General features: G+C 36.2%; 1 protein-coding gene across 6 annotated transcripts in view; it reads right to left on the bottom strand.

The window, feature by feature from the left end:
• LOC131430247 (probable G-protein coupled receptor 158) overlaps positions 1-15,277 on the bottom strand; it is a 214,987-nt gene that overhangs the window by 70,104 nt on the left and 129,606 nt on the right. For all 6 annotated transcript variants that reach the window (XM_058595052.1, XM_058595049.1, XM_058595047.1 and 3 more), the window contains exons 4-6: positions 9,439-9,681; positions 8,772-8,946; positions 8,592-8,660 (exon numbers count right to left, since the gene is read on the bottom strand). In XM_058595052.1, the coding sequence (XP_058451035.1) occupies positions 8,592-8,660; positions 8,772-8,946; positions 9,439-9,681 (487 nt within the window). The remainder of the gene's footprint in view (positions 1-8,591; positions 8,661-8,771; positions 8,947-9,438; positions 9,682-15,277) is intronic.

The raw sequence follows: 15,277 nt of genomic DNA, 5'->3' as shown, positions 1-15,277 counted from the left end.
AAGACGAGCGTTTTGAAGAAAAAACAGCTTTTCTAACAAAAACTTATTCTTATTCAGCACTGACAAATATCCGTCAACCAGCAACATGGTAAAATTTTATCACAACAATACAGTTTAGTCATTCATCTTAGTGAACCCGACATATGTGATACGCACTGTAGGTATTATTTTGGTGAGCCCATGTGCTGTAGTTGCAAGAACAAGTTGCTCAAGTGGTAATATGTAACTATGAGACTTACTATGATGAACTTAACTTTTCGTTCAATATCTTTGAAAAGTGATGTCAGGTCTGTTCATTTTTTCGCAAAATGAAAACCGAATACAAATTATCTGATTTTATTTGCGTATGTAATGCTGTATTTCTGAAACTTTTATGATAATATTCTCATGTCGGGAAGTTTACCGTTCATTTCAAGCAGATAAATCTGGTACAACTTGTTTGCAAGTTTCGAATTGTTTTTCTAAAAATGAAGAAAACTGCACACACTGACCTAAAATTTCATGAGGCAGTCAAGACAAAGCGGACTCGACAGCAAAATAGTTTTTACTGCGAGGTTTTCAATTCGGCTTATCAGTTTTTGCCTACAATTTTGCCACAATTCCACTATTTTTTTCTTCACAAGAGATATACAGCCATTTCAGCATATATTGAATCCGATACAATTATTACAGCCATTTGGAAAATTTTTGATAAGTTGAACAATTGTTTTAGTTACTTCGTTTTTACATGACGATGTGAAAATTTTTGCAGAGCTTCTATAACTACTAGTGCAACGTGGGCAATTTGGTGATTTGCTGCACAATTGTTTTATATATACTTAAAATTGTTCCATAGTGATTTTTTTCGGTATTATCGTAAAACTTAACGGCTATAAGTTGCACAACCGATTTTAATGTATTTTGAAATCTTTTTGAGCATATCTAACATAAAAAACAATTCTAAAACAATTGTAGATCCTCTTGAAATTTCAATAAGTTACATTTGCTACTTGGGCGGTCGGGTGACGGCCAGGATGTAGACCATGTTCGATGTACGTGCTACTGTGTCTGACTGGCGTTTTAGAGTGACTAAAACAAGATTCAGAGTGGCGAAATGGTAGCGCGTATGCACGGAATACGTAATAACGCAGGTTCGAGTCTTGTCTCTGAGCGTATCGTTTTCCAATAAATCATCTTTTCTGTTAGTTTTTCATTCATTTGGCTTCTCCAATATATGTTTCCGCTCAGTCATTGCAAAACTGAACTTAGTTATGGCGGCTTTACGTCAAACCAATTAAAAATTAATAAATCGTCAACAAGAACAATATTTTTTGAAAAGGACATTTCTACCAATTATTTTGCAAATAATTAGGGTAGAAAAATGACAAATCCTACAAAAAATTGTTGTGCTGGTGATGTTTTCAAAATAAGTCTAATTTTCGAATGAACTGATTACACTGAAAAAAAAGTCGATCCTTAAAATTTGAAGTCAAATTACGATCAAAAAGCCATTCTTTATTTGAATGAAATTGTGTCCCAGCCCAACATAGATAATTATGTTACCCGCCAACCTTCCATATATTGTAAGACGAGCATTTTGAAGAAAAAACAGCTTTTCTAACAAAAACTTATTCTTATTCAGCACTGACAAAAATCCGTCAACCAGCAACAGGGTAAAATTTTATCATAAATTGAGATTCATTGGAATCTTGGGTGAATATGACTTTCAATTTAGTTTAGTTTTGTTTTTAATAAAACATACTTAATCCACCTAGCAGTAAGATGATACTTTTTTTATCATCCGCATGTGTTTTTGAATGAATATTCTTTGGTGTTTTAGTTATCATGACATTATTTTAATGACCGTCGTTTCAAGCGGAAATTTAAAGTTCTATTCACTCATTACCCTGCAATGTCGAAATTGAAAATTGGATCGAATTTGACTCTAAACGTGTAATAATCGATTGAACATTCCATGAGATGTCGAAATAAGTTCCACTGTTGAGTTTTTCGTCATTATTTACGGTACTTCCAGAGTTGGTATTCAGGAACCAAAAAAAAAAACGAAAAATTCCTGAGGATTTCAGCTGCGCTGATAACCTCGCCAAAACCATGCTTCGAATGTGCCAGGCAATTAACAATAGTGATGACGAATACACTCTTTACTGAATAATTGTTGGCTCCGACATTTTATCAATGTATTGCACTGTACATAATATTTGCGCCTCGTTATTTTAATTTGCTTACTCAAAATAGCTGATCGATAAGTTTAAGGTGTGAAGTTTTGGCATGTACAAATTCTATCTAAAATTCAAAGTACTTAATTCACTGGACTCAAAAGTCCAGTCACTCACATTCAACCATCTACAGAAGTCTCACGTTGATGAAGCCTTTCCGAACTGAACCCTCGTGAGCCTGTCAAATCCTGACAGCTGTCCAGTAGATTGGAAACAGATTGACCGCCCGAAGGTTACCCACCTGTCCGGCGGGGATCAACGGAAACGGAATAGTAAGCGATTCTGACATCAACCGAAGGGTGGTTAGCACGCTTGAATAAATGAAAGAAAGTTAAATTATTTAGCATGAATGGACGGGTGTTGTTCACGGTTTCGAAAAGACACATTCAACACATTGAAGACTCGTTAGAAAAATTCTTTCATTGGAAAGTAAGGTAAATCCAATCAATAAAATTCATATGCTCATATGCTCAATTTCCATGAATACAATCATAAATATGAAATATGCATGTTGATGTTTGCCAAAAATTATCAGTTCAAATATATTATCCCCATTAGGGGTCCGATCATCTTTCGGTTGATGGTAGTATTCATCAATTTATTTATTCCCCACTGATGCAAGCTGGGCTGTCTAAATCCAAACATAGCTTAAGGAAACCCTTTGTATATTTCTACGAGATAATACCGGAGCCCAACGAAAAACGGAAGACAGACGAAAACGGCGAAAGAAGGATCGAGATTATAGATTTCGAGCTGATTGCGTGGTTGACCGATGGGTGGACGATAAACTTAGTGACACTTCCATCGAACGTTCGTGTGGGACGACAGAGGAATACCAATGAGAGCTTTAGCTACTCTGCTTCCGTACTCTAGCTAACACACACACACACACACACACACATACACACATACGTCGTATGGTCGTCCGACTCAATCTGGATTGGGAGAAAAAAGACAATGTGAAAAATTGATTAGATCTAATGGAATAGATCTTCCGAAACCACTAAAGCTGCCGCAAACTTAGCTGTGTACGCTTTCCGAAGACTGTCCTACATTCGTGCCTTGTTGTATTGTACATCCTTCGAAGACCGAGCCTACATGACCGCGTACGTACAATTAGTGCAAAAAGTAGTAACCGGTTTCATTAATTATTCAATGCTTCCCAACGTGATTGTTGCCGCTTGAGTCGGACTCCCGACGGAGGCACGATGCGCTTGTTTTGCCCTTTCAACGATGATAGACAGAATGATTGATTCTCCGAGCTAGGCCGGAAGGGTTCCAGTGGGAACCGCGTGCTAGTGAAATGTTTAATCGATAAGTTGCCACTCACCGGCACACAGGCAGGTATCCCGTTCGGTACTTGTTGATTCCGTTGCAGCCAATCACGAAGGCAATTACTGTTAATTTTAACATGGAAAGGCCGGTTTGATTTTAATTGGAATCTTTTTTATTTCATTTATTTGTTTGACGGATTTCTCAAAGGGAACAATCGGATTGGATTTTCGGAAGCCTTTGCAGCTAACCGTTTTACTGATTGTTCGGAAGAATTTAAATCGGACTCGGATCGTCAAAGATGTTTGAAAATAAGAAAAATTAGAAAGATAGAAAGGGTCTTCTGAATTTCCGAACCTTTAAACCGTTTAAAGGTGCAATTACTTAATTAAACGTATCTCTTCGCTTCCATGGTTTCTCTTGCACTACTGACTTACTTAAATAGCGCAGAGCGAATACATGGTACGAATTACAATAATTTCATTGGGAGTCAATATCGAAAGTCAACTGCGGCTAAAAACCGTCGTCCGAAGACGAGAAAGACAATCAAGTGTCATGAGTTTTTATTTCCTTGATACGTTCGTTAATATAAAAATTTTTGGAAAACTATAATTTTGAGTTATTTTTGTTTATTCCATACTACGGAAAATTATATCATAAATTGCTGATCATATTTCTGATAGCATCGAAAAAATCTATGTTGTTTGGTTAGGTAGAACAAGAGATATTCACAATTAAGTTCTACAAATTCTTGTAAAAAACGCCCCATTCTAGGACACCCCATCATGAGCAGCCGAACTTCAATTTCTTTATACACAATAGTTCATTGCGTTTCACAAAATCGAATTCCACTTTAGAGGTACGATAAGAATCGCCACCTTCACTGCAGCCTTCTCGTTCTTAAGCTATCGAAAAACCTTTCGTATCTCGTTTGGCGTGGGGAGATCTAAAGCTGGTTTCTTGTTCAAAATCTAGCGCATATACTAGAAGACAATGATTGTAGACATTCTATTGTTCATATTGGAGATAGTTATCTATGTTTCTGACTGCATTCCTAAATAGTTTTTGATTGAGCGTTTTCATAAAACATTTTAGTGATCATTCTGCAGCGAGAGTAGTCTTCGCCAAAGATAATGGTTTTGGTGCTATATTCTGTTGGAAAATTGGACCTTCTGGCTTTGAGCAAAGTTCATTGCTGATTCTAAGCGCACACTAAGAATGCGCTTAGGTTGAGGACCGAACAAACGATAACTGGCTTGTGAAACCTGCACCCTGCACCTATCCTTGGAATCACTGATCAAGGGGTGTGAAGCTTATCCAAAAATCCAGAAAAACACTATTTCACCGAAAAACTATAACACAATAAGTTTTGATGTACCGCTTATTTCATAACATCAAATCTGACATCAGCTTCGAATAGTTGGGTGTTTTAAATGGTACGCGTGCTCAGAACACTTTGTCGCTCGAGTCTACATATATTTTTATAGTTCGATGGAAAATGAAATTATCTCGAAAAAATTTCCACGCCATGGTTTATTAGGACTTGATTTCGAAAGATCAAAATGCCACTTAGCGTGAGACACAGACATGCCAGAGCATTGGTTCCACTTTGATACACTCAATATTGTATGAATATTATGTCGTTTTCGTTTTTAAATTGCACTACACCGGTGTAGCGAAAGCTGCACCTAAACCGTTCGTTTTTACCAATTGCACTACACCAGTGCTACACTTTTTCTGCACCGATACCACTGGTGTAGCACTCATCAAAAGTTTGGTGTAGCTCTGTGCAATGGAATCGTTCATTGTAGTCAATGGTTACTGTTTATGTTTTCGTCATTTTTGTTCGTTTATTCATGCCTCAGTGTAGCACTGCACCGGTGTAGTGCAAATTAAAAACGAAAACGCCATTAGATAGTCAAAAAATTTGTTCACGTTGGATACCGCGTCATTTGACAACCCAAGTAGCAAATGTAGCTTATCGAAATTTCAAGATGATCTGCATTTGTTTTAGAATGGTTATTTGTGTTAGATGTTTTCAGAAAAATTTTTAAAAATATTGAAATCGGTTGAGCATTGTTAAGTTAAGTTAAGTGAACAGTAACAGCTAATGTCGATAGTTTCAATAGGTTAGACATCTGTCAGTTCGTATTGTTTCGAGTTTTTTAAAGTAACCTTATTTTTCACTATGCTATTTATGAGTTATTTGTTTTAGCTAAGAAGCATTTGCGGTAAGTTTTAGTTCTCTGTTTTAATTGGAAGGAAAGTGCAGCTGAAGCGCATCAAATCCTTAATGCATAAATATCGGTGATAATGCTCCAACTGATAAATCATGTAGGGAATGGTTTCGACGTTTCAAGAATGGAGATTTCAGCGTTGAAGACAGACCTCGCTCTGGACAACCAAAAAAAAATCGAAGACAAACAGTTGGAGGCATTACTCGATGAAGATCAGAGTCAAACGCAAGAGGAGCTTGGAAAATAACTGGAAGTGACTCGACAAGCAGTTTCTGTGCGGGTAAAATCCATAGGAATGATTCAAAAGCAAGGCGATTGGGTGCCTTATTAACTGAAACCGAGAGACATTGAAAGGCGATTTTTCACTCGCGATCAGCTGAATCAAATGCAAAAAGGAAGATTTTTCTACATCGAATTTTTACTCGGGATGGAGAATGGATATTCTATGATAACCCCAAGCAGAAAAACGTGCTTAATCCACCTAGCAGTGAGATGATAACTTTTTTTCTATCAATCCGCATGTGTTTTTTGCGTGAATATTTTTAGTTGTGTTAAGTTCTCATCATATTATTTCAATTTTTTAATTTTCAAAGTTTTAGAATTGTAAGACGAATGGAAGATAGAAATTGTATGAAACCTTAAAATTATTCCTTCCAATCTAAACATGTGACAATCGATTGAGCATTCAATAAGGTGTAGAAGTGAGTTCCTCTTTAAAGTTTTTGTCATTATTTATAGTACTTCCAGAAACGGTATTCAGAGACCAGCATAACACAAAATAGTTCATATGTCCATGAATTAGTATGACGAATAAATTGAAATAGTTTTGAGCCTAACTTGAACATTTTTTAGTATCGTTAATTTAAAATTGAAAGTCGGAATCGGATAAAATTTATCAATTTTGTATGGGACCTTAGGTTTATTTTGATTTGAATTTTCGTTTTATAAATTTGTGTTGGCCTTCTTTTAGCTTCTCTATTCCCGATACTTTCGGAAACGAAATTCGGAAATCGTTGTAGTCGAAGTCAGTTAAATTCGCCTAATGGATTGTTAACCATTTCATCAGATTTGAAATTTTTCAAAATCAGTTTAGTCATCTAAGAGACCATATAAAATTTTTGGATGACAAACAAGCAGTTTTTATGGGACCTTGAGATCATTTATTTGATCTTTTATTAGATATGGACGAAATCGGATCAGCCATCTACGAGCAAAATGAGTGATATTATTTTAATTTCATTACATATATCATCCTGTAGTTCCGGAATCAGAAATCGGATCCAAATGAAATTCAGAAACCTTATATGGGAGCCTGAGACTGTTTATATGGGTCTAAGTTTGTAGAATCCAGCTGAGTCATTTCCGAGAAAAATTAATGAAACTATTTTCTACACGCTGCTTATCTCGACGATCTCCTTCGAATGGTTTAAGGGTGTAAGAAGTTGTGTTCTTCCAGTAATTATTGTTGACAGCAATATAAATCAATATAAAGATAAAATTGCTTTGAATCTGAAAATACTGCCATCTTTCTAAAACATATGTCATGTGCGTACGATTATGTTGCCAAAAACGAACCGTGCTAAAATCGAAATGTCATGAAAAAAGGTACTGTGCATAGTTCTTTAGGTGCTAAGAAACAATTGCATCAAACAGTATTGAAAATCGTGTTTTACTTTGCTCCGAAACATTGTTTTGTCATCAAGCGCGTGACATTTGCTAACGGACATTTACTCAGTTCGTCGAGTTGAATCGATTGGTATATGACACTCGGCCCTCCTTTGACAGAATTCTATACCTATTTTTTTATATTTATAAAAAAGGTCAAAAAGTTTTCTACAAGCAGCAAAAATTCACGTCTACCAAGCGGATTGTGAAGAACTGTCAAATGAAATAGCAGTTCAACATAAACTGTTATACAATGACGAGTTGAATACGAAATGAACGAAATTTACGAAAGTGAATGAACGAAATTTCGAAATATATTAGATGATAGATCGTAGCAAATTTTACGTATAATGTGTAATTCGACCACATCGACACATTCGACGAAACGTTTCTTAGCAAAATAATTTTCAGCAAAACGGCTTTCGTCGAAATGATTTTCGACGAGATGACTTTGATCCTAGTATACACTTTTTATGTTCGCAAGTGTGTTTCACATTTTTAAAACAAGCAACATATTGGCTAGCAAAATTTTCTATTTCGGATAATGAAGTGGATGCCGTTCGGTACGCTTGCACTTTCGTGGTGTTGTGAGAAGGCATATGCGTTTGATAAAAACGAAAGTTGAGGTACGGCAAATTTACCAGTAGGGATTTGCTAATAACTAATTTTAAACTGTTCCATGAGCTTTCATGGGTATTGCATGTTAAGGAATGTGACATGTACTAAGCTCAAAATGAAAGTTTTGTATTTGTTCATAATCCTGGTGGAAACAGTTATTCCCGTTACCACAGGTCACCGGATTCAGTCGTCCTTATTTTGATGTTGGAATTATAGCTGTTTCAAATTGCTTCGACAATGAATTAAAAGTTTTGATTAAAATTATGTCACGTCATCACTGTTGTCGGCGTGAACACGTAGACCAAAACGAATAGCACCAGCAGCAGAACTCAAATGACACATTGAGTGCGAATGTTCCACCTAACAGCCACCCTTGGGCACAGTTTCCGGTGTACTTTTCATCAGACCGGCTTATGTTTTATTGGCATTAATATATACATTTTTTCACACTGGAGGTAACTTTTCTGCACAGCAATAAATTTGGAAACTATTTCAACAATTGGAACAATAAACTATGCATGGAATTTTGAAAAGCTTGTCGCTCATGAGTCAAATAGTCAGTTCAAAGCTTTGTGATACTTACCGCTAGATATAGTAGTAAAATTCCGAATAAAATTGTCTCTAAAATGGTCCACATCCCCGTTGCAATAGTCTATACAAACAAGTAAAACGGAAAGTGAGTTTAGTGGTTCAGTTTTATGAAGAAGAGAGAAAAAAGAGAAATCGTTTTTTGTTACAGTAAAAAATATGCTTCCTCACTTACCTTGCATTTTCGTTGACGGAACACAATTAACGCTAACACTAAACAACAAAGCATACACGCTCCCAAAATAGCACCAATGGTGGCCTTCATCAGCGTTTCCGTGCTGAAGTCCTCGTCTGGGCGGTTGCAACTGCCGGCAGAATTGCACTCGCACGCGCTCGGGCATGGAATGCAGCTAAAAATGCCAGGCGGAATAAAAAAGGACGATGATGATGATGATGATGAAAATTGATTTGTAATCAATTATATTTCAGTTTGGAGAGTTGAGTAATTCTATTGTTTTTTCTCTCTCTAGTCTGCCGTACCGTGTAGGGTCCATCTAGCGCTCAATTAGTGCTGATTAAATTTGCAACACAAATGGAATTTATGATTTCAAAGTTGTTCACTTCCCTAGTAAAACCATATGCATTTATTAAAGTATGTCTATCCTGATTTTGTCACTTTTTTTCTGGTTATTTTTGAAATGGCTTAAAAGAAGGACAATTTTCTAATTATTACTTAACGAAATAGCTTTTGCGTGTTGACGGTATTGTCTAATAATTCTAATAACTATTTTGATTTATCACCACCATTTTCACCGTGAAACGATGGGACTTACCGAGCGGTAGATGGGCTCGATACGGTACCAGCCAGCGCCAACAGCAATCAGCCCGTTAGTACCCCTTACCTGTAATTCGTCAAATTCGCATCATTCTTGTCCGAGGTGAATCCCTGGAAGGACTCGTTCGGGATGTAGAACCCGTCCCGGCACACGCAGGTGTACTTTCCACGGGCACCGGAACTCGTGCCCTCCGTCGACATGAGACAGAATGTGGAATCCCGGTCGCAGGAATGCCGCCGTCCGAAAATCGTTTCCAGAGCGTCGTTGCATTGGTCGACGTCAGCCGCTATGAATGCCGAGGCCACGATTCTGTGGAAGGAAAATGGAGTCAGTGTGGAATGTAGATAGTTGGTGAGGGAAACAAAAGGTTTTTCGCATCAGACAATGGGAAAATTAATTTATTCTTATGATCCTTTTGAAGCAGGCGAAGTGGGAGGATGACTTTAAATAGATGAAAATAGAATAATGGAAACCAAATTGGTATTCTCCATTCACAAGCTATTGAGAGATTCTCTTCCATTTACATCTACTCAATTATTGTTTGGTTTTCTGTCTATTCAGTTGAGAAGTCTGAAAAAAGTTCAGTACTCTTATCATTCGCCTGGCGTCTCAACATTAGTTGGAAAGCATTCGAAATGTTGAATTTAAATAAAGTTAAGATTCATGTAAAAGTTAATAATTGATTGGGACGTTATTTTCTTACAGATGGCTGCCTTTTATGATGGATCCATTTGAATTGCAATATCCTTATGACAATTGTTTCAACGGTCATTACTCCTGTGGCGTGAAAATCTTGTGATATATTTAGGGTTCACAACAAAAATAAACATTATGAACATATTAGTATCATCCTCTAGCGCAGTGTTCCCAAAACTGTTTTTGGTCGAATGCCCACTTTGGATACCTTATTCTTTCATCAAGCTTAACAATTATCAAACTTTGGATTGATAGAGAGTAAAAAGTGAGAAATTGTAAAAAATGCGTTTTTTCCAACCTGCCAAGGCTAAAATGAAATGTTAGCTCTAGATCCTATCAAGAAACATTGTGTAAGAAAAATAGACGACAAAGGAGACACAGTAAATTGACTAATGTTTGAATCACATTGGCCTTGCACAGTCAGATTATTCGCAAATTATTTTTTACCGGGGACCACTTTTGGTGGTTTACTAATACCGTTTTCGTTTATTGATCAGAGCAGCTCGAGAGCTGACTGCTAGCTCACGAGATATGATGAATTGATTAGATGAAGAATGCTTCGCGAAGAATAGAATTCAATGTTTATCGAAGTGACGCTATTCGAACCAATTCGAAGGATAAAGTGAATGAACGAATGACAAACGAATGCGTAACACGAACATGCACAACGTATACCAGCAGCGAAGAATGTATTAGTTTCAGGTTCTCTACGATTATTGCTTATTCATTTTCACCCTTCTTTCTTTTGTGTGGTGAATAGTTCAACGTTATTCGAGACGGGTGTGAGTAATATAACAATATACGCACTGAAGATGGATGAATGAATTAGTTAGAATATGTGCAACATTGTCGATAGGTTTTGTGTTTTGTTATTTTCATTTTATCAGTAACTAGTTGGCGTTTACTTTTCTTTACGTTTCGTCTTAGACTCGTCAGTGCAGAGCAGTTCAAATTGGACTGCTTAATGCAAACTTAAACAGTTCAACTTGAACCGCTAAGCAGACATAAAGTTAATGCTATTTTCAAAACACTTATTAATTGGCACCGAAGCTGGCGTTGTCCGGAAATTTTTCGTGAGGGCAAGGCCGCAAAAAACATTGTCCTGCACATTAAAATACGTGTTCTACACATTAAAATCAAACGTGTTAGACCCTACCCCGCCCCTTAAAATCACGACCAAACCAAATCAAATAAAAAATTTAGGTAGCGGAGCGTTTACACAAACTATTGTTCCGTTTCCTCAACCAACTCTGTTTAAGCTGGATTTGTCATCTTGACATCATGGAATGATATTCCAGGAACAACGGAAATTAACTCTCCTCCAAAGTTACGTCCAATAGAAAAATATTAGGACATGTGCAAACTCAAGAAGACAGGCGGTTGTAAGTGAGTTGCAGTTCCAAAGAAAACTGACAAGATGCAGTTCTTCTGGCGAGGGAACTTTTCAATGATGCAGTACAAAACTAGCCGGAAACGAAAGACCCGGATAATCGCATTTGCTAAGAGTAAAGATTGAATGAATATTTATTCTGTACTCTTTATGAACTGAACTTGGAAAAGAGTCATGATCTTAACCAACTTTTGCTCATAAAACCCGTTTTATTTTTATATGCTTACTTTTATTGTCTTTTTCATATCACACACAGTTCGAAAAATTCTTGTGATTTTACATCTTATCACATAAAAGGAGCGTCCTATTTCACACAAATTTATATTCAAGAACATGTAAAATTGTGTGATTTGAAAATTACATGGCTTCGAAACGAATGGAATAAAAATCAAAAGATCAACAGCAACAAAGCGACTTGAACCGAAAAACATTAGATCACGAAGCACACCAGTTAGTCGACTGAGCCACAGAATCACATATCTGCTTGGCTGGTAAATCGTACATATAAATTCATACAGTTTCACCAAAGATAAATAATAAAGACATGTACGTGCTTATGAATATTTTTAAAAAATGTGGTTCGTTCCCGGTACCTTCTGAAATGACCGCACTCACCGCTTGGTGGAGCGCGAGATTAATTGCATTGTTATCATTTCAACCAAAGTGTGCCATAAAATCTCAATATATACAAATGAGCCACCGAATCGAAAGGGTTCTCACGGTTTGACATTTGCAATATGGATGCAAGATGGGAACTCAGCAGTGCAACCAATTTATCACCATTGGTGCCAGTTTCACGGAGGACCGTAGATGTGTGCCAAAAAAGATCGTGACTGTCATGTCTGGAAATTCGTTTGTGGTTTCACTTGCTAACCGAGTGCAAATTACACTTGGAACCAGTGAATTTCTGTACGAATGGAATATTGCGTCATTTGAGAAGTTAAGTAGTTGTGAATTGTATCGTTTGTAGAATTATGTCACCTGTAAAATTCATAATTTTTTCTGTGCAAGATTTGAATGATTTACTATTAACATCATAGTTACAACTAACATATTGACTTGATTCTTGACGAGATTTAGCAATTATTTCTTTAAAATTTTTCTACATGTTCATTTAAACTTATCATGAATACATTTACTTCGACCCTTTTTGACAAATAGAAAGTATGTGTTTTATTGAACACGGGTTTGATTTATTTACACACTTAGAAAAAATCGTGTAAATTTACGCCTTTATAGATGCACATAAAAGGAGCGTCGTAATTCACTTAAATTTACAATTCAAAGCATGTAAAGATACGTCATTTCTTTAACTTCACAATTAATTTTGCTGAAGTTTACATCGATTCAGAAACAAACATTAATTATATATTTTGATAAATGCAATATTGTGTCATCATTGAAAAAATTACGGTATGCTTGAATTTTCGACAAGCGTGAATTTAATTTTTTCTAAGAGTGTTAAATGCCCGTAAGCCCACCAGAAACTTTAGTTTTGCTTATTGCCAATTTTATTCTGACATAAAATTGGAACAAAACCCGCTCCCAGTTGGCAGGTCTTGTTTTAGTGTACCACTAGCCAGTCCAGTACAAATTACAGTTCTGCTTGTAAAATTTATGCAAATACGAAAACAACATCAATGTAAAAAGAATATTTCACTTTCGCAATGAAAAAATCATGTAAATGTGGGTCACAATAGAGGCAATTAACTTGCATATACATTCTAAGGCATGAATTGTTAATTATTCACAGTTTATAACTAAATTTAGCAGCAAAATAAACACAAAACATCAATTTACATGCAAATGGATGTGATATTCTGTTATCGTCTAAGAAAATACGGCATGCTTGAGTTTACATCTTACGTAATTTCCATTTTTTTCTAAAAGTGTAACTACACTCTAAAAAATTTTGAATGTTACAGGTGACTTAATTCCTCATACGATGTAATTCATAAAGACCTAATTTGTCAAATGACGGAAAATTTTATTTGTAATGACTTAATGTTAGAATAGCTTGAATTTTACTGGTTTCGACTGTAACTTGCATTCTGCTAGCAGGTGCGACTGTATGAATTTAAATGCACCTTTCACCAGCCAAGCAGATGCATGCTTCTGTGGCTCAGTCGATTAACAGACGTACTTGCGATCCAATGATTCTTGGTTCAAGTCGCGGCGGTTGCTATCAGTATTTTTTTTTTTTTCAACTAATTTCATGCATGGAGTTTTAGACACAATATTAAATTATCTTCGACGTAAATTTGCCTGAACTGCGACGCTCCATTTACCTATGTGCATCTAATAAGACGTAAAATCACAGGGTTTTTTTTAAGTGTGTACAGTTCCTTTGAAATTTTTTTCGTCTATAATATAATCAAAATGATGAATTGTAATGTCGTTTCCAGCACCAGGTGTTATATTTATAGTCACGCAGAGTAACCTAAAGTGATAGCCCGGGAGAATAAATAAGTAGCTCTCACGCATTTGCGATTCACCTTTCCCCGAAAACATTCTAACAACTTGCCGGGCGAGTGATGTTTTCCCAGGAGCAATCCTAAGCACCTTAAGTAGCATCTACAACTCATAACGAGCAAAACGGTAATTGATCTAGAATTCAACTCATGAATAACGAACAGAGATGACATGGATCCGGTAATACATCAAACAAAATTGATCCGCACAACATACCAATGTGTCGGCATAACTGCGAGAACTTCTTTCGCTGTCTGCAAGTCTGTGTTTCGTTTCGTTACGTTTTCGTCGAAACTTTCAAGGACGAATGACGCCAAGTGGGAATACGAGGTGGCTGTACCAAATTCGAGAAACTTTATTTTTGCGTTTGTCACACGCAAAACAATTTGAAAACGGTCAGCTCCGGCCACCGGCCTAAGGAGGGGAGTTCCAGATGGTTTGGCGTTAGTCGAAGGTTCAACAGTCATGCCTCTGGGGATACTTTTTAAGCTATCTTTTTCATCTGTTTCTTGTTAAGTATCGATGGAAAAGATAAACTAATTTTCTGACGACCTGACGTCATATCGAAATGATGAAAATAAATCACATGTCGACCAGTTGTCTGCCAGAATCAGTAGATTTATAGGTAGTCTGGATGAAGCATGAAAATTTTTATAGTTAAATGGTTATTGAAACTGGCCAAACGTTGAACACAATTCGTTACTGGTAATGTTAATAATATAAACGTTTCAAGATAATTGACATTAAATATTCTCGGTAGCCGGATACCCAGTTCAATCTATAGGAGAGAGTTGAAAGCCTCCGACCATTTTCACATTTTTTTTATAACTCTAAATGCAAGGTATTAACGTATTCCGCATTTATTGATAAAACCTTTAATAATACTGTTACTTGCAAATATAATTGCACGGAGATCCCTTCGATCATAAAATTGCGATATCGCAGTTTTTGATTTTTGCGATAGTTGATTTAACTAATTTCTATTTGATTCAAACAATATGGTTTTTGATTTGCATATATTCAAGTAGTTGAAAAATATGTTGTTTTGAATGCTGTCAAATGCCGGAGACAGTTGAAAGCAAAACAATAATCGCAATGCAAAATCAACAACTTTTTTAGTTGAAATCTGTTCGCGTCGCTTCAAAATGTCAATGAAAACAACATCGATGGTTAAAGCGTTTGGTGAAATTGTGTTGATTCGATTTGAAAAATTTATGATAACAAGTGATTATCTAACAGCGGTGTTGTGATAAAGTTAACCTTGTTTAAGGTGAAAAAGATTTGGTGACAAATCAGACAATGTTAATGAATAATCATCTCGTAATCTTTCAAGTATGCGCAAAAATT

This window comes from Malaya genurostris, chromosome 2 (genome assembly GCF_030247185.1).
Source record: "Malaya genurostris strain Urasoe2022 chromosome 2, Malgen_1.1, whole genome shotgun sequence".
Classification (NCBI taxonomy): Eukaryota; Metazoa; Arthropoda; class Insecta; order Diptera; family Culicidae; genus Malaya; species Malaya genurostris.
This window is presented reverse-complemented; position numbering and strand designations above follow the sequence as displayed.